At 45.3% G+C, this 21,833-nt stretch overlaps 2 protein-coding genes across 2 annotated transcripts; both read right to left on the reverse strand.

Annotated features, from left to right (window-relative positions):
- Positions 1-1,563: 1,563 nt before the first annotated feature.
- On the reverse strand, positions 1,564-9,303 carry LOC103171500 (ovomucoid-like). The gene is made up of 4 exons (XM_007673325.2): positions 9,228-9,303; positions 6,205-6,230; positions 4,320-4,447; positions 1,564-1,780 (listed from the first exon to the last, which is right to left on the reverse strand). Exons 1-4 carry the CDS (start codon positions 9,280-9,282, stop codon positions 1,735-1,737), a joined length of 255 nt encoding a protein of 84 aa, XP_007671515.1. The 5' UTR covers positions 9,283-9,303; the 3' UTR covers positions 1,564-1,734.
- Positions 9,304-15,311: 6,008 nt separating this feature from the next.
- Positions 15,312-21,536, reverse strand: LOC103171501 (serine protease inhibitor Kazal-type 6-like). The gene is made up of 4 exons (XM_007673327.3): positions 21,350-21,536; positions 18,324-18,349; positions 17,334-17,434; positions 15,312-15,465 (listed from the first exon to the last, which is right to left on the reverse strand). Exons 1-4 carry the CDS (start codon positions 21,528-21,530, stop codon positions 15,399-15,401), a joined length of 375 nt encoding a protein of 124 aa, XP_007671517.2. The 5' UTR covers positions 21,531-21,536; the 3' UTR covers positions 15,312-15,398.
- Positions 21,537-21,833: the final 297 nt, after the last annotated feature.

Raw genomic sequence — 21,833 nt, forward strand, 5'->3', positions numbered from 1 at the left:
TGCCAGCAAGTGAAACATTCCCGTTGGAAAGGATTGCCGGAGTCGCGAGGCGACGATTAATGGCGCAAGTATCACCTGCTCGGTTTGTGATCAGTATGGGATTTCATTGTTTTCATGTGTAACACATGACATTCAGTTCTGCTCAAGTCCAGACAAGTCTCCTCATTACATGAGACTAGGTTTCTCGTGACAGATCAGATCGTGTTAACGAACGCCGCCATTGTCCTAGCCACAGCTTCCGAAAGATATTTTTCATGGACTACCACAGCAACGGTACTTAAGTAGGAAAGTTAAATTAGGCCCATCAGTCCCAGGAACTCACCGGGAAGTGGGTAGTTGACTGGAAAGTGGTTGTTTGTGGAAGGCAAAGAGGATGGCTGTGGTTTTATTTTGTGGTCTACATAAGGAAATATTATTTCCAACTGAATCAGATTTAAATCGGGGGCAAAGCTGACACCTTGCGCCTATTTAACTCGGGCAAGCTCTAAGCCTTCTGGGCTCTTATTTGCTACTATTTGAGAAGCAGCATGGCTCAGTGGAAAGAGCCTGGGCTTCGGAGTCAGAGGTCATGGGTTCGACTCCCGGCTCTGCCGCTTGTCAGCTGTGTGATTGTGGGCAAGTCACTTAACTTCTCCGGGCCTCAGTTACCTCATGTGTAAAATGGGGATTAACTGTGAGCCTCACGTGGGACAACTTGATTACTCTGTATCTACCCCAGCGCTTAGAACAGTGCTCTGCACGTAGTAAGCGCTTAACAAATACCAACATTATTATTATTATTATTACTAAGCCCCGGGGTGGATATAAGCAAATCAGGCTAGATACAGTCCCTGTCCCTCACGGGGCCCGCAGTCTCGATCTCCGTTTTACAGATGCGGAAACTGAGGCCCAGAGGAGTGAAGTGACTTGCCCGAGATCACACAGCAGACAAGTGGTCGGAAAGCTCCCGGGCTTGCCTGGAAGTCAGAGGACCTGGATTCTAATTCCCACTCCGTCAATTGCCTTGCCCGTTTGACCTCGAGCAGGTCACTTAACTTCTCTGTGCCTCAGTCTCCTCAACTGTAAAATATAGATTTTTTTATAACAGAGATACCTGTTCTCTCTCCTGCTTGGCTGTGAGCCTCCTACGGGATAGCGACTGGGTCTGACCTAATTAACGTGTACTTAATTAACGTGTACGGGAAGCAGCGTGGCTCAGTGGAAAGAGCCTGGGCTTCAACGTCAGAGGTCATGGGTTCGACTTCCGGCTCTGCCACTGGTCTGCTGTGTGACTGTGGGCAGGTCACTTAACTTCTCTGTGCCTCCGTTACCTCATCTGTAAAATGAGGATTAACTGTGAGCCTCACGTGGGACGACCTGATTACCCTGTATCTACCCCAGCGCTTAGAACAATGCTCTTAACAAATACCACCATTATTATTATTATTATTGTTATTACCTATCCCAGCGTTTAGAATGGTGTTTGACACCTGGTAAGTGTTTAATGAATTGTAAAAAAAAATCTGGGATCTGCCTTTTGCGACACTTAGAACCTCAGCCCCAACATAAGGCATAAACCCTTGGTAGATCAGCAAAGCTTATTTTATTGAATAATTCAATGGATTAAAAAGAATGAGTGTTGGAGAGAGGAAGAGTAAGAAATTGGGTACAGGCTCAAGGGAGAGTGTGTGTTTCTAAAAAGCATGAAGGGAATAGTGGAATTAACACAGTTCTGTAGTCAGTAGCGTCAAGAATTCAGCACCTTCCTCGGTGGCGAAGACCGATTCTTCCTTTAGTTTTTCTGAAATGAAATACAAAATATAAATAAACCACAGTAACCATCAATTCACATTCTTCCCTTCCCTCCAACCCCTTGCCCACATCCTGCCTCTGGCCTGGAACTTCCTCCCCCTTCACATATATGACAGACCATCACCCTCTCCACCATCAAAGCCTTATTAAGGCCTTCCCCGACAAAGTCCTCATTTCCCCTTTGCCCTCTCCCTTCTGTGTTATTATTAATAATAATTACTATGGTATTTGTTAAGCGCTTACTATGTTCCAGGCACCGTTCTAAGTGCCGGGGTAGATACAAGGTAATCGGGTTGTCCCACGTGATGCTCACGGTCTTAATTCCATTTTACAGATGAGGGAACTGGGCACAGAGAAGTGAATTGGTTTACCCAAGGTCACACAGCAGACAAGTGGCGGACCCGGGATTAGAACCCGCAACCTTCCGACTCCCAGGCCCGTGCTCTTTCCACTAAGCCCCGCTGCTTCTTGTCAAGGATCCGTGCCCTTTAAGCACTCGATATTCACCCTGTCCTCTGCCCTACATCATTTATGAACATACCAAGAATTTCTTTTAATGTCTCGCCCTGGAGACTGCATGCAAGGCTCACATCTACCAACTCCGTCGTACTGTACTTTCTCGGGCGGTCAGTACTGTGTCAGCGAGTACCTGGCACTCAGTAACGGCTCAAGATTCTATGACTTCAATCAACCGATAGTATTTACTGAGTACCCTGCGCAGAGCATTGGACTGAATGCTTGCGAAAGCGGCATAGAAAGAGGAGACACGATCCCTGCCATCAAGAAGCTACTAGAGATGACGAACATTAAAATGAATTGCAGATAGGAAGTAATGGAATATAAAAATATGCGTATATGTATGTAAGAGGATCAGCTCCCTTCTGCGTCACCCTGACTAGCTCGCTTTATTCGTTCCCTATCCCAGCCCCACAGCACTTAAATATACATCCATAATTTATTTATTTATATTAATGTCATGTCCCCCGCTCTAGGCTGTAAGCTCTTCAGAACAGGGAATGTGTCTCTTTATTGTTATATTGTACTCTCCCAAGCGCTTAGTACAATACTCTGCACACAATAAAGGACTCAATAAATGTGATCGATTACTGACTAAGGAGAACCTTGGATAAAAGTCGGGACTTCACTCATGTATGCACATTTATAAGTGTATAGTCCCCCGATTAGACTGTAAGCCCGTCAATGGGCAGGAACTGTCTCTATCTGTTGCCGATTTGTCCATTCCAAGTGCTCAGTACAGTGCTCTGCACATAGGAAGTGCTCAATAACTACTATTAAATGAATATAGTGGTATTTGTTAAGCGCTTATTATGTGTTAGGCACTACACTTAAGCGCTGGGGTGGATTAAAGGCAAATAGAATTGGACTTGATCCCTGCCCCACATGGGGCTCACAGTCTTGATCTGCATTTAACAATTAAGGGAACTGAGACACAGAGAAGCGAAGCGACTTGTCCAAGGTCACCCAGCAGACAAGTCGCAGAGGCGGGATGATGTGTGTTGCATGTTCCTTTCTGAAGGGACTCCTCAGATCTCACCGGTGTGAGAGCGGGCCTGGGCCTGGGTGATCATTTTCCGGAAGTCATTTAAGTTTTTTGGGGGTCAGCTTACTTTTCTGTGAAACAGGGATCCGAACTGAGGGACCCATTATTTAACACAAATTGAGAAGCAGGATGTCCTAGTGGAAAGAACGTGGGCCTGAAATCCTCAGATCACACCAATGTGAGAGTGGGCCTGGGCCTGGGTGATAATTTTCCAGAAGTCATTTAAGTTTTTTGGGGGTCAGCTTCTTCCTCTGTGAAAAAGGAATCAGAACTGAGGGACCAATTATTTAACACAAATTGAGAAGCAGGATGTCCTAGTGGAAAGAACGTTGGCCTGAGAGGACTATTCTGGGAACCTGCCGGCTGTATGTCACTTAATTTCTCCAGGCCTTGTTTTCGTCAACCGAAAAATGGTAATTCATTACTCGTTCTGCCTCCCTCTTAGATGGTAAACCCCATGTGGGATCACTTAGTTTCTCTGGGCCTCGTTTTCCTCGACTGCAAAATGGTAATTCATTACTTATTCTTACCTCCCTCTTAGATGGTAAACCCCATGTGGGACAGGAACTATGTCTGATCCAATTAACTTGTATCTACCCCAGGGCTTAGAATAGTCCTGAATACAAAGTAAGCTCTTTAACAAATACTTTAATAAATATCATCATAATAATAACAGTGCAATGGAGTCTTTTCTCACCAGTGCTGAGGAATCCCACTCCTAAGGTTTCAACTAGATACTCGTGGGTGTGTTTCACTAGTATTCTAGTGAATTGAAAAAGCCCCCGTGCCCCTCTAAATCCCTCGCTCCCAGGGAGTGATTCGGACAGGAGGAAAAATCTAATCCAGTGTAAACATTTTATCTTTCATTACCCTTTAGGCTGGGCAGAGGATTGGGAAGCTAAGAACTGTCTTGTCTGATAGCACAAATCTTTCAAATCTGCCCTGCCTCACAAAAGATCATACTTACACAATTGTGGCACACAGACTACACTCATTCCCATAGGTTTTGCCATCAGTTCCACAGACGGGTCCAGCAATCAGGGTGCAGGGTCCTACGCTGCCATCCGGCTTTCTTGGGTATTTGTTGCAGTTCACCTGTAATGGAACAAAAATGCTTTGATTTCTTTCCTTTGCTCTTTTGAGAGGTCACCCTAAACAGCTTTCACCACTGCTAAAGAAATATACCTTCTTGCCTAAGTGAAGGCGAAAAGAGCTTATTATGTGTTAGGCACTACACTTAAGCGCTGGGGTGGATTAAAGGCAACCACTTGGAATTATCCAAAAAGTTTCAGGTAAATCTGAGGCTGGATGGTAATTTAGAGATCATTGTATTCAGTCACCTGCCTCTAAACTGTACTCCAACTATTATTATTATCAAGTGCCATCGAGTTGTTTCTGACTCATAGCGACTCTATGGATATATTTTCTCCAGAGCATCTGACAAAATCTGTAACCTTTCTTGCAGTTCTTCTGTTATCATCGTTATTATGGTTTCTGTCCATCTAGCCACTGGCCTGCCTCTTCCGCATTTTCCCTGGACTTTTCCTAACATTAGTGTCTTCTCCAGAGAATTAGTCCTCCTGATTATGTGTCCAAAATATGCTAAGTCATTTGGCCTTCCAAAGACCACTTTGACTTAATTTGCTCCAAAATCCATTTGTTTGTTTTTTGGGCAGTCTGTGGTATTCGGAAAAGCCTTCTCCAATAATCGATGCTCTTTCTATCCTGTTTTTTTTTTCCACTGTCCAGCTTTCGGATCCATACATCGTCACTGGAAACATCATATCGCTCCTATGAATCAACACCTTCCCACGGCAGGAGAGATTGCAAATGCCAGTGAAGCTTAGAGTTATGCCATTGAGAGATACTCTCACTAGGGCTACCCTTAATGGAAAGGTCTAAGCTGAAGCATCAGAGTTGATTCATCTGTGCTGGGCAGCAGCAGCATGGGAAAGAGTCAAAGGCGGATGATCAAATGATCGAAATGTTGATCAGAGACAACGGCAGAGACTCAAGTTTTCACTGCGCGGAAGGAGGCACTGGTAAACCACTTCCCTATTTTTACAAGAAGACTTTACAAGAAGATGGCTACACTCCATCTATACTCTTATAGAATATGGGGGTTTTGTTCTAATTCCTAAGATTTCTGGGATGGATATTAACTTCCCTTAGAAAAATGAACCAGTATTTACACCTCAATGTTCTCTTCTTTTGGCTCACTGTTCCCAACCCTTCAGTCTTTCCTCATAAATTTTTCTTTCCAATCCTTTGATCTTTTTTCATCTGTGCATTTTAAGTTACAACACAGCGTTTGTGATTCATATTCAGTGCTGGTCCATTGTTATGTATAAATCTTTAGAATACAGTATCTTTGCTTTCAAACTGGTGTGTTTGGTTTTAGTCTCTAAATACACTTCTCTCTCTCGGGCTATTTTATGCTTTTCTAGATTAAGTGCTAATCCTACCCCATAAAGTTCTTCCAAATAGGTACCGTATCTATCATCCCCAAATGGGGAACATTTTCTTTCCTGTTTCTTTTCCTGGCCATTGTAAGGTAATTGTCTAGCTTAGGACTGGAATAGATAGCGTACATTTTGAGAGTCCAGAAAACTAGAGTGTAAATTCTTTGGGTGCAGGGAATGTGACTGTTACATTGTTCTACTGCACTCTCCCAAAGGCTTTGGTCAGTGCTCTGAGCACAGTAAAATTTCCACTCTCTTCCCAAGACCTGTAGATACTCTTTCTTTCCACCACATTCCTTATTTGTGGTGTTTGTTCTACTATGGAAGTGTCATACAAAAGATCAGCTTTTTTTTTATAATTAGATATTAAAAAAACTGAAATTGATTCACCTTTTGTTGAGGCTTTCGTGCGGCAACTAGAGGGAAGCCAAGGAAAGAAAAGAGAAAGGAATTAGAAGTCTTAATCTATTTGAATAATATATCTAGGCAGTTTTCACCCGGTTTCCCACCAGTAGCTGAGATTTCACAACATTTGCTCGGATCATAAAGATGTTAATGCTATCTAACCAGTTAGCCGAGTTGAAATCTGAATTTTTATATTATAGTAATAGCTTCGTTAATCTGTATGTGGGGAAGTGGGAGGAGCTCGTTAAATTAAAAATTCCATTTGACAGAGTCAAGGATGAAGAGTCTCAGCTAACCCCGGGGAAGCAATCACCCAGTGGGACTTTGTGGAGATCCATTTGCAGACCTATACAGTGCTCAAGCCCAGCTGAGAAAACCCAACAAAGGAATTTGAGAGAGGGAGTTCCTTTACTTCTGCCATGATAATAATCATAATTATCTTACTGTATGCCAAGTACTGTTCTAAGCGCTGGGATAGATACAAAGTTATCAGGTTGTCCCACGTGGGCTCATGGTTTTAGTCCCCATTTTACAGATGAGGTAAATGAAGCACAAAGAAATTAAGTGACTTGCCCAAAGTCAAACAGCTGACAGGTGGCAGAGCCGGGATTCGAACCCACGATCTCTGCCTCCCAAGCTCGGGCTCTTTCCACTAAGCCAGGCTGCTTCCCAGAAAGGAGCTCAGAGCATGTTGGAAGTAAAGGAGCAAGTGTAAGCCACTGGACCTGATGTGGCCATTGTAGTTCACTGGCCCACCAAGATTTCCTTGGCCCTGGAAGCCGCTAGAAATTCAGGAGCCAGAGGGGTTTCTCATTCAGACCTCCCATTTCCTCTGGCCTTGATCGGAGGGTTGAGAGAAAGTGACATAATTAGGAATAAAGTTCCTTCAGAAGTCAGGTAGATGAAACCTGGCTCTACTTTAAGTTTGAATATTTGAGGCAGCATGGCTTAGCAGAGAGAACGTGGACCTGGGGAGACTAAGGACTCGAGTTCTGGTCCCGGCCGACCACTTGACCATTATGTGAATATGGACAAGTCACACGGTCTCTGGATGCTTCTGTTTCCTCATCTGGAAAATGGGTGTAAAATACCTGTTCTCCCTCCCACTTAGCCTCCCTTAATAATAACAATGTTGGTATTTGTTAAACGCTTACTATGTGCAGAGCACTGTTCTAAGCGCTGGGGTAGATACAGGGTAATCAGATTGTCTCACCTGAGGCTCACAGTCTTAATCCCCATTTTACAGATGAGGTAACTGAGGCACAGAGAAGTTAAGTGACTTGCCCACAGTCACACATCTGACACGTGGCAGAGCCGGGACTCGAACCTTTAGAACAGTTTGTTCATCAGATGAGTAAAAAAGCCCTCCTAGAATTTCCCGGGTGAGCTGATTTAGGAGGTTATTGGAGAGCAGCCTGGTTTTATCCCTACTCTCAAAGAGAAGGACTCAAAAAACAGTCATTCCCACCACGACCTGACATTTTAGTGCACAATTAGAAGAAAACACATGGAGTGCTTTGAGTTGGGGGAGGGAGAGGAAGGAGGAAACAGGACACTGTACCAGAATAAGTCCGTGAGTGGGCCAAATTGCACACAATTGCACACAACACAATTGCACCACAGTTCTGAAGGAATGGCAAGTATTATAATACTGTATCATCGCTATTGCTGAGAGAACAAATTGTAACTGCTTAAATGTTCACTGAATTCCAATAAACGTATTGTAACAGTGAACTTTAAAAAGTTACAGTGATCTATATAATGTCAGGATATAGATATATGGGTACAGTATCAGAGAACAATAATAATAATAACAGTAATTATGGTATTTTTAAAGCGCTTGTTATACGCCAGGCACTGTACTAAGCACAGGGGTGGATACAAGCAAATCGGGTTGGATCCAGTCCCTGTCCCATGTGGGATTCCCAGGCTCAATCCCCATTTTACAGATGAGGGAACTGAGGCACAGAGAAGTGAAGTGACTTGCCCAAGATTACACAGCAGACAAGTGGCAGAGCTAGGAATTAGAACCCACAACCTTCCGACTCCCAGGCCCGTGCTCTATCCATTACGCCATGCTGCTTAGAAGGCAAGCTGCTCGGCACAATCTTTAGATGGCTTTTTGGGGTTTTTTTTTCCCTCAAACTTACTGAACTTCATCCAACGGGACAGAAAGGGGGACCTCACCGTTCCCCTCTGTATCCTATTTCAAATGTTTAAACTCTTCTGCAGTGGGACCACAGATTTGTGGCTCTAGAAATATCAGTCCTGCCTTCACAGCACAAATCTCCCTGACATTAGGATATAGTCTTTAATGATTGGTTTGGGCCTGTTCTGATTTGGGTGATTAAGGCCCAAAATAGATCAAGATAAGATTCGGTTCAGGAAAATAATTTAGAAGCGGTGCATTTGCTTTGGACTGCCACAACACCTGTGTTTTAGTGCAGGAATCATTCCTAAGCAAAAAACTATCAGAACTGCAAAGCTTCCCCAAACTAGATCAGGAAGTCTCTTCTATCATCTCTCCAAGGAACAGAAATGTTCCTTGTAGGGGGGGACTCGAAGCGGAGGAGGGGTTCACATTTCAGAAGACTATTTCAGCCGAAACATCAATACAAACTCATCCCAGTACAAACAATAGCCACCCCTCACCTTCCCCTTAGAGCTTTCGGATAATTGTCGTATATTATCCTTTTTATCTCTCCAGATGGTCTAAAGGAGGGACACCCACAGAGAACACCATTTTACAGTGGAAGAAACCGCGTTTAAAATAGAGGCTTCTTTGATGAATGCCCCACTGTCGACCATCCAGCGAGAGCAGATCTTATCCTGAACCCGAGAGCTGTTTCTCATCCCTAATCGTTCAGCTCTTCAGGTCTCCTGAGAAAACAAGGCACTGATCACTCTAGAAGCTTGAGGGGCAGAGTTGTCCGCGGTTAAAACCCCAAACAGAATTGGGGTGATACCAAAGACGAGGCTCAAATCATAGATCATCAAAGGCTACTCACCTGTGAGGCACAGAAATGCCAAAAAGAGGAGTAGGAAGACCCCTCCTATCTTCATGATGAAAGCAGCAGTGGAAATTATGGAGTCGGTTGGTGTCTCCTTTGATTAAATTCCCCTATATATAGGACAAAAGAAGGAGGAGTTGTTCTTAGGTGTTACAGAATGATGTTAAGCAATCAGCCTGGGGACAGTCCCCAGTTTGGGAGAATGCTTAATTTCCTCAACTTTATTTGTGTAGAAACAAATCAGGACAGGAAACCTGCGGGCAGTTAGAAAGGCTTATGAAATATCCACTCAAGAATCTTCTTGAATGTACGATCCCTAGGAATCTTTGGGACAAAACAAGGGCCAGGAAGTCTTCACAGATCATGAAGGGGGGTAAATTTCAGCAAGAGCACGGGCTTGGGAGTCAGAAGTCGTGGGTTCTAATCCCAGCCCTGCCACTTGTCTGCTGTGTGACCTTGAATAAGTCACTTCACTTCTCTGAGTCTCAGTCACCTCATCTGTAAAATGAGGATTGAGACTGTGAGCCCCACGTGGGGAAACCTGATTATCTTGTATCTACCCCAATGCTTAGAACAGAGCTTGGCACATAGTAAGCACTTAAATACCATCATTATTATTATTATTATTATCATCATTCAGGTGGACTGATGATCTCTTTTCGATACCACCAGAGGCCCTTCAGGAACAGCCCAGAAACCCTGATTGGAGAAATTACACATTTCCAGGGCCTTAACACATAAACGCTGATGCCGTCGAGTCATTTCCCACTCATAGCGACTCCCTGGACACGTCTTCTCCGGAACGTCTCATCTTCGTTAGTCATTCTCGTATTTTTTATCCATAGAGTTTGCTTGGTTAAAACAACGGAAGTGGTCTACACCACTGCCTTCTTCCGTGCAGTAGAAAACTTGAGTCTCTGTGGTTGTCTTTGATCAACACTTGGATCACTTAATCATCTGCCTTTGACTCTTTCCCACGTCGCTGTTGCCCAGCATATGAGAATCGACTTTGCCTGATGCTTCGGCTTAGACGTTTCCATTACGGGTAACCCTAGCGAGAGAGTAACTCCAAAATGGCATAGCTCTGAGCTTCACTGACGTACGCGAACTCTCCTGCCATGATAAGACATTGATTCGTAGGAGGTGCAGTAGCACTGACCAACTATTTTACGGAGACCCAGTTGTTTAAAGCAAATAAATTGTCCTCGCTCCGGCCTAATAAAGCATTACACCAATCAGTCAAATTTATTGAGTGCTTACTGTGTGCAGAGCCTTGTCCTAAGCGCTTGGGAGAGTAGAGTGCCACAGGAGTTGGAAGACACATTTCCTGCCCACAACGAGCTCACAGTTTACCACAACAGTTTATCTAGGGGGCTTATTACTACTAGTAGCAATAATAATAACAATAATAATGGTATTTAAGCGCTTACTCTGTGCTAAGCACCACTCTAAGCACTGGAGTAGATACCGAATAATCAGGTCCCTCTTGGCGATCACGGTGGAAGTAGGTGGGAGAACAGGTATTGAATCCTCACTTTGCAGATGAGAGAACTGAGGCAAGGAGAAGTGAAGTGACTTGCCCAAGGTCCCATAGCAAAATGGCAGAGCCGGGAGTAAAACTCAGGTCCTCTGACTCCCACGCCTAGTAGGCCAAGAACCAGCTGCTGTGCTGGGAAGTCCCACTAAAATTAAAATTAAAATGGTGGTATTTGTTAAGCGCTTACTATGCGCAAAGCACCGTTCTAAGCGCTGGGGGATACAAGGTGATCAGGTTGTCCCACGTGGGGCTCATAGTTTTAATCCCCATTTTACAGATGAGGGAACTGAGGCACAGAGAATAGCAATAATATTGGTATTTGTTAAGCGCTTACTATGTGCAGAGCACCGATTAGACTGTAAGCCCGTTGACTAGACTGTAAGCCCGTCGATTAGACCGTAAGCCCGTCAAACGGCAGGGACCGTCTCTATCTGTTGCCGACTTGTTCATCCCAAGCGCTTAGTCCAGTGCTCTGCACATAGTAAGCGCTCGATAAATACTGTTGAACGAATGAATGAACACTGTTCTAAGCGCTGGGCTAGATACAGGGTAATCGGGTTGTCCCACGTGAGGCTCGCAGTTAATCCCCATTTTACAGATGAGGTAACTGAGGCCCAGAGAAGTTAAGTGATTTGCCCAAAGTCACACAGCTGGCAAGGGTCAGAGCCGGGATTAGAACCCACAACCTCTGACTCCCAAGCCCGGCTTTTTCCACTGAGCCTCGCTGCTTCTCGTGGGTTTTTCTCGTGCTTCTCAACTATTTATACCAGCAGCAGTAGGGATGCTACCGGTATAAATAGTTGAAAAGCCCCGATTTGGCCATGATTATCCGCCTAGGTGATTAAAGGATGCTCACCCACTGGCATATGTAATTTAGGCACTGTCTTAAAAAGTAACGTGTATAAACAGAAGTGATCTCACCTTCTTTTTCTCTGGTGAGAATTTCATTTACAAGGAATTGTTTCAATGTCAGATAGGCCGAGGAGGTGAGGGGTTTTCCCAGTAAGTGACTATCCGACAACCATAGGGGCTTCAACGGTCCCAAGAGAATGATTTTTTTTTATGGTATTCGTTAAACGCTTACTATGTGCCAGGCACTGTATGTTCCCCCCGTGTCACTAAGTGCTGGGGCGGATGCACGCTAATATGTGTGGACGTGTCCACACATTTCCCACATGGGTCTCACAGTCTTAACCCCCGTTTTACAGATGAAGTAACTGAGGCAGAGCCGGGATTACAACCCAGGTCTTCTGGGTCCCTGACCTGGGCTCTTGTGACTGTGGGCAAGTCACTTCACTTCTCTGGGCCTCAGTTCCCTCATCTGTAAAATGGGGATGAAGACTGCGAGCGTCACGTGGGACAACCTGATTACCCTGTATCTCCCCCAGCGCTTAGAACAGTGCTCGGCACATAGTAAGCGCTTAACAAATACCAACATTATTCCCAGATTATTCCAGGATTTGACTTGGGCAATCTCAGCGTGGCTCAGTGGGAAGAGCCCGGGCTTGGGAGTCAGAGGTCATGGGTTTGAATCCACACTCTACCACTTGGCAGCTGTGTGACTGTGGGCAAGTCACTTCGCTTCTCGGTGCCTCAGTTCCCTCATCTGTAAAATGGGGATTAAGACTGCGAGCCTCACGTGGGACAACCTGATTACCCTGTGTCTACCCCAGCGCTTAGAACAGTGCTCTGCACATAGTAAACGCTTAACAGATACCAACATTATTATTATTATCTCAGGAATCTGAATAGAAATATCCCTCCCTCTGTCTTCATGACTCTCCACAAAAGAGATTCAGTCGTTCATTCATTCAGTCGTATTCATCGGGCACTTACCGTGTGTAGAGGACTGTACTAAGCACTTGAGAGAGAACAGTTTAACGAGAAACAGACACACCTCCTGCCCACAATGAGTTTACCGTCTAGAGACTGTATCTTTCTTTGTGGGGCAGGAGTAGGTTGGGGAGAAAAACTCGCCTGGCCCCTCTTGGGGTCCTGCTGACCAGAAGACTACCGGTTTAGACCGCCGCCCCATAAGTATCGCGTGGCTCAGTGGAAAGAGCCCGGGCTTCGGAGTCAGGGGTCACGGGTTCGACTCCCGGCTCTGCCGCTTGTCAGCTGTGTGACTGTGGGCAAGTCACTTAACTTCTCTGTGCCTCGGTTCCCTCGTCTGGAAAATGGGGATTAACCGTGAGCCTCACGTGGGACGACCTGATTACCCTGTATCTACCCCAGCGCTTAGAACAGTGCTCTGCACATAGTAAGCGCTTAACAGATACCGTAATTATTATAAATAGAATCATGGATTTATGACATTTAGGATGTTGCATCAGCCTCCTCACTGGTCTCCCCACTCCAGGCTAAACTAAAATATGCTGCATGGATCATCTTGAAAATTCACTTAACACACATCTCTCCTCAGAAACCTCCCCTGACTTCCCGCTGACTTCATCAAGCACAAAAACTTCATGATGACTTCAAGGTTCTCCACTAACTCTCTTCACCTGAGAAGCAGGCCTAGCATTAACTGTGTGCAGAGCACTCTATTATTTAGGAGAGTACAACATAACAGAATTGGTATCTCGTTTCTACCCCAGCACTTAGGAAAGTCCCTGGCGCATAATAAGCACTTGGCAAATATTAGAAAAAAATCTTCCATATTGGGTTACTTCACCTGCTACTCCACCATTTATTCTCTTTGTTTCTCAAGAATAATAATAATAATTGTGGTTTTGTTAAACACTTGCTGTGTGCCGGGGAAGCGTGGATTTTAGCGATGTTGTGAAGGTTGAACCGGCAGAATTTATTGATACAATGAGTATGTGGGCTGAACGAGGGAGCTAAGTCGAGCGTAATCCCAAGGTTACGGGTCCGTGAGACGGGAAGGAAGGTGGCGCTAACCGTAATGATAATTGTGGTATTTGTGAAGCGCTTACTTTGTGCCAAGCACTGTACTAAGCGCTGGGGTGGAAACAAGCAAATCGGGTTTGACGCAGTCCCCTGTCCCACGTGGGGCTCAGTGGTTGAGTTCATTCATTCATTCAATAGTATTTATTGAGCGCTTACTATGTGCAGAGCACTGTACTAAACGCTTGGAATGTACAAATCGATAACAGAGTTCTTTGAAAGCTTAGAGATGGCTCTGACGTATGCCGTCTCCTTGGGAAGGATCATCTGCAAGTCTGGCCTGCAGTTACCAGCCAAACTATAAGCTTGTTGTGGGCAGGGAGCACGTCTGATAATTCCGTTGCATTGTGTTTTTCCAAGCGCTTAGTACAGTGCTCTTCCAAATGCTCAATAAACAGAACTCAATGATTAATTGGCAGAACACATCTCTCCCCTCCTAATCTCTAAAGGCAACTCAATTATCTCTGCTTAAAAGAGATTCATGATCACTGGATTCAAAACTCCTCCCCAGCTGTCACTTTCCTCTCTGCTCTGTTCCCTTTATGTTCCAGCTTTCATTCTTTCCTTCTCCCATGCTCGCCTCCTAGCTGAATCTCATCCTTGGCATTCCTACCTCCAGGTGATTGTGCCCACTTTTTGTTTGACGTGGAAACCCCACCCAACTCATAGCCAATAAACCGGAAACCATATCCCTCCCCACCTTCAAAGCCTTCCTGAGAAAACAACTCTCCCAAGAGGTGTGTCCCGACTGATTCCCAAATTATTCCATCGAGTAGCCTTAACGCCCCTAGCAGGGTCGCACCTGGAGAGTTTCCAGTACTCTACCAGTCACGACTACGGGAGGGAGAGTCAAGCAGAGGCCTATCCAGTCCATTCGCGGCTTGGGCAAGTGGAAGGCCATCTGCTGCAAGTCAAAGCTCACCCATGCTGGGCAGCACCGTCTTGGGAGACCATCGAGGGCTGAGACTCGAGTTCACTGCGTGGAAGGAGGCAGTGGTATTTTTACCAAGACAACTCTGGATCTACCACCAGAACGATTGCAGATGGAGAGCGGGGCATTCAGGGAGAGATGTGTCCGTGGTGTCGCTACGGGTCGGGAATGACTGGACGGCATAAAGCAAGACGAGTCCCTTATGGGCACATAGATTTGTACCGGTTATTTTGTCGTGTTTTGCTTATATTTTCTCTCCCAGTTGTTTTCTCAGTTTCCCATTCATGTAGCTATGTTTTCCCTCTTATTATAAGGATACGATTTGTGTTAGCCTGCCGCCCCTGTCAAAGGTAGGGATAGGGTTTGCGCATTTAACCTATGCCCCCAAACACCTCAGAAGGTTCAGCACGTAGTCGATGCTCAGTAAATCCCGTTGACAGCTACTAAATAAACGGTGACAGTGATCACCGACGTTATGGCGACCTACACGCTGCCACTACCAAAAACAGAACAGTGAGTTAGGTGGGCCATCAATTCATTCATTCAATCGTATTTATTGAGCCGTTACTGTGTGCAGAGCACTAAGCACTTGGAAAGTACAATTCGGCAACAAATAGAGACAAATCCAAACCAGCAATGGCCCATTTCTAAATAAGGGAAATTATGGACCATGATGGGCAGATAGACAGAGAGAATGCGGCCGACAGTGATTTAGAATTTTCTTTACTGAATGAACATTTGCAATGACAAGAATGACAGTGTTGCTTCTGGCAATTTCCCCGAGGCAGTAAGCCTAAACAGAACCTCCTTGGTTTCGGCAGCTGCCTTTATGCTTCATTTTAATTTTTCCGCCACTTTTCCTGAGGAGAAAAAAAAGTGGAATTATATGTTCCGTCAAAGAATAAACTTGTTTTTCACAGAGTTCCTTAGAAAAGTGTGCTGCCTAGAAACATTTCCCAGCTCTTCCCTTTCTCTCCACCCAACAGCTACCATATTGCTTCAAAGGACTGCTTCAAATGTACCAGCCTCCTCACTGGGCTTCTAACCTCCAGTCTCTCCCCTCCTCAGTCCATACCCCACGCTGCTTTTCAGAGCACCTTCATTTCCCATCTCTCCACCCCTCAAAAACTTCCAATGGTTACCCATCTCCCTCCACCTCAAACAAAAACACCTCATGATTTGCTTCAAGGTCTCCACCACCAGCTCTCTTCTTTATGTCTCTCCTGTTTTTCCTATTGGCTCTCATCCGCTTCTATTCCCCAGCTCTCCCTCGTCTCTCCTCCCAAGATCACCTTCTAACTGTACCTTTCTCTCATCTCACCGACCTCTCTTTGCTCACGCTCTTCCCCTGGCCTGGAGCTCTTTCTTCTCCACTCTCAAATCCACCAAGCTTCAGTCTTCCCCACCTTCAGAGCACTTGAAAATCCCTCCTCCTTCCTCAGTTAATTTCTAATACCCCAAATTGTATCAATCCAACAGCCACTCCCAGTATATATATACATATATATATAGAGAGAGAGAGAAAGAATAATAATAATTATGGTACTTGTTAAGCACTTACTATGTGCCAAGCACTGTTCTTAGCACTGGGGTAGATACGAGTTAGGTTGCACAGAGTCCCTGTCCCACATGGAGCTCACACTCATCCCCATTTTACAGATGAGAGAACTGAGGCACAGAGAAGTTAAGCGACATGCTCGAGATCACCCAGCAGACGAAGTGATAATAATAATAATAATGTTGGTATTTGTTAAGCGCTTACTATGTGCAGAGCACTGTTCTAAGCGCTGGGGTAGACACAGGGGAATCAGGTCGTCCCACGTGGGGCTCACAGTCTTAATCCCCATTTTACAGATGAGGTAACTGGGGTACAGGGAAGTTAAGTGACTTGCCCACAGTCACACAGCTGACAAGTGGCAGAGCTGGGATTTGAACTCATGACCTCTGACTCCAAGGCCCGTGCTCTTTTCACTGTACCACAATGCTTCACTAGGCCATGTTGCTTCCCCATTTTATTGACTGATTGATTGATTGACTCCGGGACCCTACAGATAGGGGCTGCAATTCTAAAACTCCATAGACACAGTACGATTCTGGAACCTCACAGATGGAGTGTAGTTTGGGAACCACTGAAGCTTTATTGGGCTCAGGGATGGGAAGAGAGGGAATTAACATTCCAGTTCCTTCCAAATCTCTCTTGACCCCCGTCTCCCCGTCCAGTTTTTCAGATCACTAGAGGAAGTCAGAGTAATCTTAAAAAAAAAAAGGTATTTGTTAAATGCTTACAATGTGCCAGGAACTGTACTAAGAGCTGGGGTAGATACCAGATAATCGGGTTGGAAAGAACCCTTGTCCCACCTGGGGCTCCCAGTTTTAATTCCCATTTTACAGATTAGTTAACTGAGGTACAGAGACATTAAGCCACTTGCCAAGGTCACCCAGCAGACAAGTGGTGGAGTTGAGATTAGAGTGTCTATGGATTGGTGCCTATGGAGTTTTAGAATTGCAGCCCCCATCTGTAGGGTCCCAGAATCAATCAATCAATCAATAAATGGGGATGGGTCTGTGAGTCAGGTCCTCTAACTCCCAGGCCTATCCACTAGGCCATATTGCCACGCTCCAGTTAGAGATAATTCTTCTGAATTACACAACCGCTAAACCCTTCAGGCACACACTAGCGTAATAAAAAAAACTCACCACCCTCATACTTCCTTATGTTCGCACTCACCGGCTTGCTATTCCAAGAGCACAGCTATTACTGTAGGTCACTCCATCAGTACCACACACTGGATCAAAATTCATTGGACACATGACGACTGGTTCTGCTGTCTGAAAAGATGAGGTCATATTTTACAGCGTACCTTCCCTAAGGCATCGCCCAAACAATGAGCAGCCAAGCGCCGTTCAATAAACAACATTCTTGGAAAAACTTATATCTGATCCCTCAACTCTGAATTACGTGGTTTATGAAAAGCATCTCCCTTGAGAAAGCGAGGCTTTGGTGATGATCCTGTCTGTCGAGCTGGTGGTTCCACTGTCTGTTCATTAGAGTACACTTGTCTGCCTGCTGATAGGTATCTCTGCATTGTTGGAAAGTAGCATTCTCCCCCTCTAGACTGTGAGCTCTTTGTGGGCAAGAATCTGTCATTATATTGTACTCTCTCAAGTGCTTAGTACAGTGCTTTGCACACAGTAAGTGCTCAGTAAGTAAAATTGAATGAATGATGCCTAATTGTTTTGTTGTCTGTCTCCCCCTTCTAGACACTGACCCCATTGTTGGGTAGGGATTGTCTCCATCTGTTGCCGAATTATACTTTCCAGGAGCTTAATACAGAGCTCTGCACATAGTAAGCGCTCCATAGATATGAATGAATGAATGAATGAATGGATGGCCACAACATCAATCGTTGCCAGTGAGTGTTCTGGGCCGGTAGGCGATGACCTGACCTGGATTTTGACCTTTTCCCCTAACTCAGAGACAGATCACTGTCCTTCAGAGTTCACCTGGTAAAGACGTTTAACAGAATTAACATTAACAACAGCACCCCAAAAATCAGCTCCTTGTGGTCAAGGATCATGTCCGCCGGCTCCATTGTACTGTATTTTCTCAAGCCCTTAGTACAGTGAGCCCTTAGTACAGTACTCTGCACACAGTGAGTGCTTAATAAATCCCAGTGATTGATGGAATAATGCTGGAGAATGAAACTATTAGACCGACCTTTACCACAGGTTTGACAGCAGCATCTAGAATAAAGCGCAAACACGAAAGGTGAAATTAAACAAAGCCTTGGAAAGAATATACCTGGAAAATCGAATGGTCGTTAGCCTCTTGAGCATACACAGTCCCGCAGATACAGATAACAAGGACTTTTCTGAAGGAAACTCAGATGTTTGACCCCATGATGTTCGATCTTCTAAATAGCTGGGAGAACTGGGCCTTCCTCAGAAGGCGCCGGTAACTTCTGGAAGAATTTCACCAGAGCTAACTAAAACCCACTCGTTGTGGGCAGGGAATGTGTCTGTTTGTTGTTGTATTGTACTCTCCCAGGTGCTTGTACAGTGCTCCGCAAACAGTAAGTATTCAATAAACACGACTGAATGAGTGAACGAACCCCGACTCAACATCAAGTGGCAGCAGAATGACCAACGACTTAGTCTTGGAGCCCATTCAGCTCACTGATAATAATAATGATAATAATGAAGGTATCTGTTAAGTGCTTACTATGAGCCAAGCACTGTTCTATGCTCTGGGTAGAGACAAGGTGATCAGGTTGTCCCACGTGGAGCTCGCAGTCTTAATCCCCATTTTGCAGATGAGGTCACTGAGGCCCAGAGAAGTGAAGTGACTTGCCCAAGGTCACACAGCCAAAGTTAAGTGACTTGCCCAAAGTCACACAGCTGACAAGTGGTGGGGCCAGGATTAGAACCCGCGACTTCTAACCCCAGGCCACTAAGTCACGCAAGCCCTGTTCACAGCAACATGGCTCCTCTGGGCAGGACGGATGAGACTATTCTTTCATTCAATATTATTTACTGAGCGCTTACTATGTGCAGAGCACTGTACTAAGCGCTGATGAGATGTACATCACCTTGATTCTATTTATTTCCTATTGTTTTAATGAGATGTTCATCCCCTCGATTCTATTTATTGCTATTGTTCTCGTCCGTCCGTCTCCCCCGATTAGACCGTAAGCCCGTCAGAGGGCAGGGACTTTCTCTATCTGTTACCGATTTGTCCATTCCAAGCGCTTAGTACAGTGCTCTGCACATAGTAAGCGCTCAATAAATACTACTGAATGAATGAATGAATGAATGTACAATTCGGCAACAGATAGAGACAATCCCTGCCCATTGACGGGCTTACAGTCTAATCGACTGTAATAGACTAATAGACTAGATGACAGTAGAATACTCAAGCAACCTCCGCTACATTACGCTGACTGAGAAGGTGCTTCACCCAATCTTTAAATCGTTTTTGCTGTCCTCTACGATTTTAAGAGGTGGTGAAGCATCTTCTCAAGCAGCACAATGTAGCAGAGGACCTCTGGGGAATTACTGCAGTGGACAGGTCGGCCTAGATGGCAGAAATGAGAAGCCTTCCACTGTTGTTATTACCAGGGTTTGGAAGATCGCGGGTAAAAGCTTACAAGCTCTCCTGTGGGCAGGTTCAAAGAAAAACAGTGAATCCTATCCCCTCGGGAGGTTTTTAGGAAATACGACAATGGCTCTTTGTCACATTATTTTCCTAAGAGCAGAATACTGGCCACAAATGGAATCTGGAGAGTTCTCAAGCTCTTCTTTTTATGGCATTTGTTAAGTATGAACTACGCTCCAGGCATTGTACTGAGCACTGGGATCAAAACAAGCTAATCAGGTTAGACTCAGTTCCTGAACCACAAGGGCTCACAGTCTTAATCCCCATTTTACAGATGAGGTCATTGAGGAGCAGAAAAGTTAAACGACTTGTCCAAGGTCACACAGCAGACAAGTGGCGCCTCCAGAATTAGAGCCTCTGTCCTTTTGAACACCTAGGCCAGTGCTTTATTCACTAGGCCAAGCTGCTTCACCTTTGGCAGTTTGGGTATCCCCATGCACATCTTCGGAAGTTTAGGTCAATCTCGTCCACCTTTTGGAAGATAAGTTTCCTGAGGCTTGCGGGGGAAGGAAACGTTCAGACCAGGTTGTTCATCGCTTCCTATTCAGGGAGATGGCACAGCTCAACTGTGAGCCCTATGTGGGCCCTGATTATCTTTTATCTACCCCGGTGCTCTTAGTACAGTGCTTGGCACATAGTAAGTGTTTAACAAATACCACCATTATTATTATTCTTTTTATTATCATTATTATTATGAGAGAGGTTCAGCTGAAGCCAACTCTCGCCGCTGCACTAGAAGTCCACTGGAAATGCAGAGGCCTAGTGGAAAGAGATTGGGAATGGGAGTCAGGCAATCTGGATTTTAATTCCAGGCAGGAGTGTAACCTGCTCTATTACCTCGGGCAAGTCCGTTAGCTTCACGGGGCTTCAGTCTTCTAGATTCGCGAGGCCTCGGTCTTTCCATTTATAAATGGGGGTGAGAGAGATTGTGAGCCGAGAGGGATAGTCTGCCTATCTCATAACCTTGGGTCTATCCTAGTGTTTAGGACAGAGTAAGGCTGTACACAGCATAATTCATACATTGAAATCACCCCTACTCTTTGGCGACTACACCGAAGACTAACCCGAAACCAATCACAAAACTCCACGGTCTCAGTGGAAATTAGCAAAACAGTGTGGCCGAGTGGACGGAGCACGGGCCTGGGAATCAGAAGGACCTGAGTTCTAAGGCCAGCTCTTCCTCTTCCTTCTTTCTTCCTTCACTTCCTCTTCGTCTGCAACTCTGTGCCTCAGTTACCTCATCTGTCACCGGGAATTAAGACTGTGAGTCCCATGTGGGACAGGGACTGTGTCCAACCTGATTATCTTGTATCTACCCCAACACTTAGTACAGAGCTTGGTACATCAGTGAGCGCTTAACAAATACCATAAAAAAATCCTCTCCAAGTTGAAACAAAGCACCACTGACAACACACCTGCCGGGACCTCAAAGCCGACACGTTTCTGGGCTCCTCCTCCAAGGACTCCATTGACCCTGTGTTCCTAGCCCAGCCCGCTTGAACCATTGAGCAATGTCGCACAGGAGCGTGTGACCTGTCCGGGCTGACTCTGGACACTTAACTCCACTGACCCTGGCAGTAGAAACTCACCTGAGAAACAGATAAGGGCCACAGTGAGGAGAAGGATTTTGCCGGCGATCATCATGGTGAAGGAAGGAGTTGAGTGTGTCTTCCAAGATGTGTCTTCCAAGATGTGGGTGCTGACTGAGACCCTGTGGGAATTTATATAATTCCCGGGGTGGGGGTGGGGGGGAAGTTTCTCCACCTTCATTATGTAAATCCTTTCTCCTCAGCTCAGGGATTTGAAGAGTCTACAGGGTATTGTGAGTAAAGACAGGTGTGAATTTCCGGGGTAGACAATTATGAGCGGCGTCGTTGTTAATTTGTCATTCAACTGAATAGAGAATAATCTAGGAGACCTACCTATGCCTCGGGTGATGGTACCGACAATTTTGTTGATGGGTGATATTTTACTTGGATTGTTTTTCGGGATGCAGGATTCTGGGAATAGTGAGGGCTAAGATGTGGAGGGCCAGGAAAGCAGGGGGAAGGAAGTGAGCAGCCCTTGAACCCC

This window comes from Ornithorhynchus anatinus, chromosome X1 (assembly GCF_004115215.2).
Source record: "Ornithorhynchus anatinus isolate Pmale09 chromosome X1, mOrnAna1.pri.v4, whole genome shotgun sequence".
NCBI classification, from domain to species: domain Eukaryota; kingdom Metazoa; phylum Chordata; class Mammalia; order Monotremata; family Ornithorhynchidae; genus Ornithorhynchus; species Ornithorhynchus anatinus.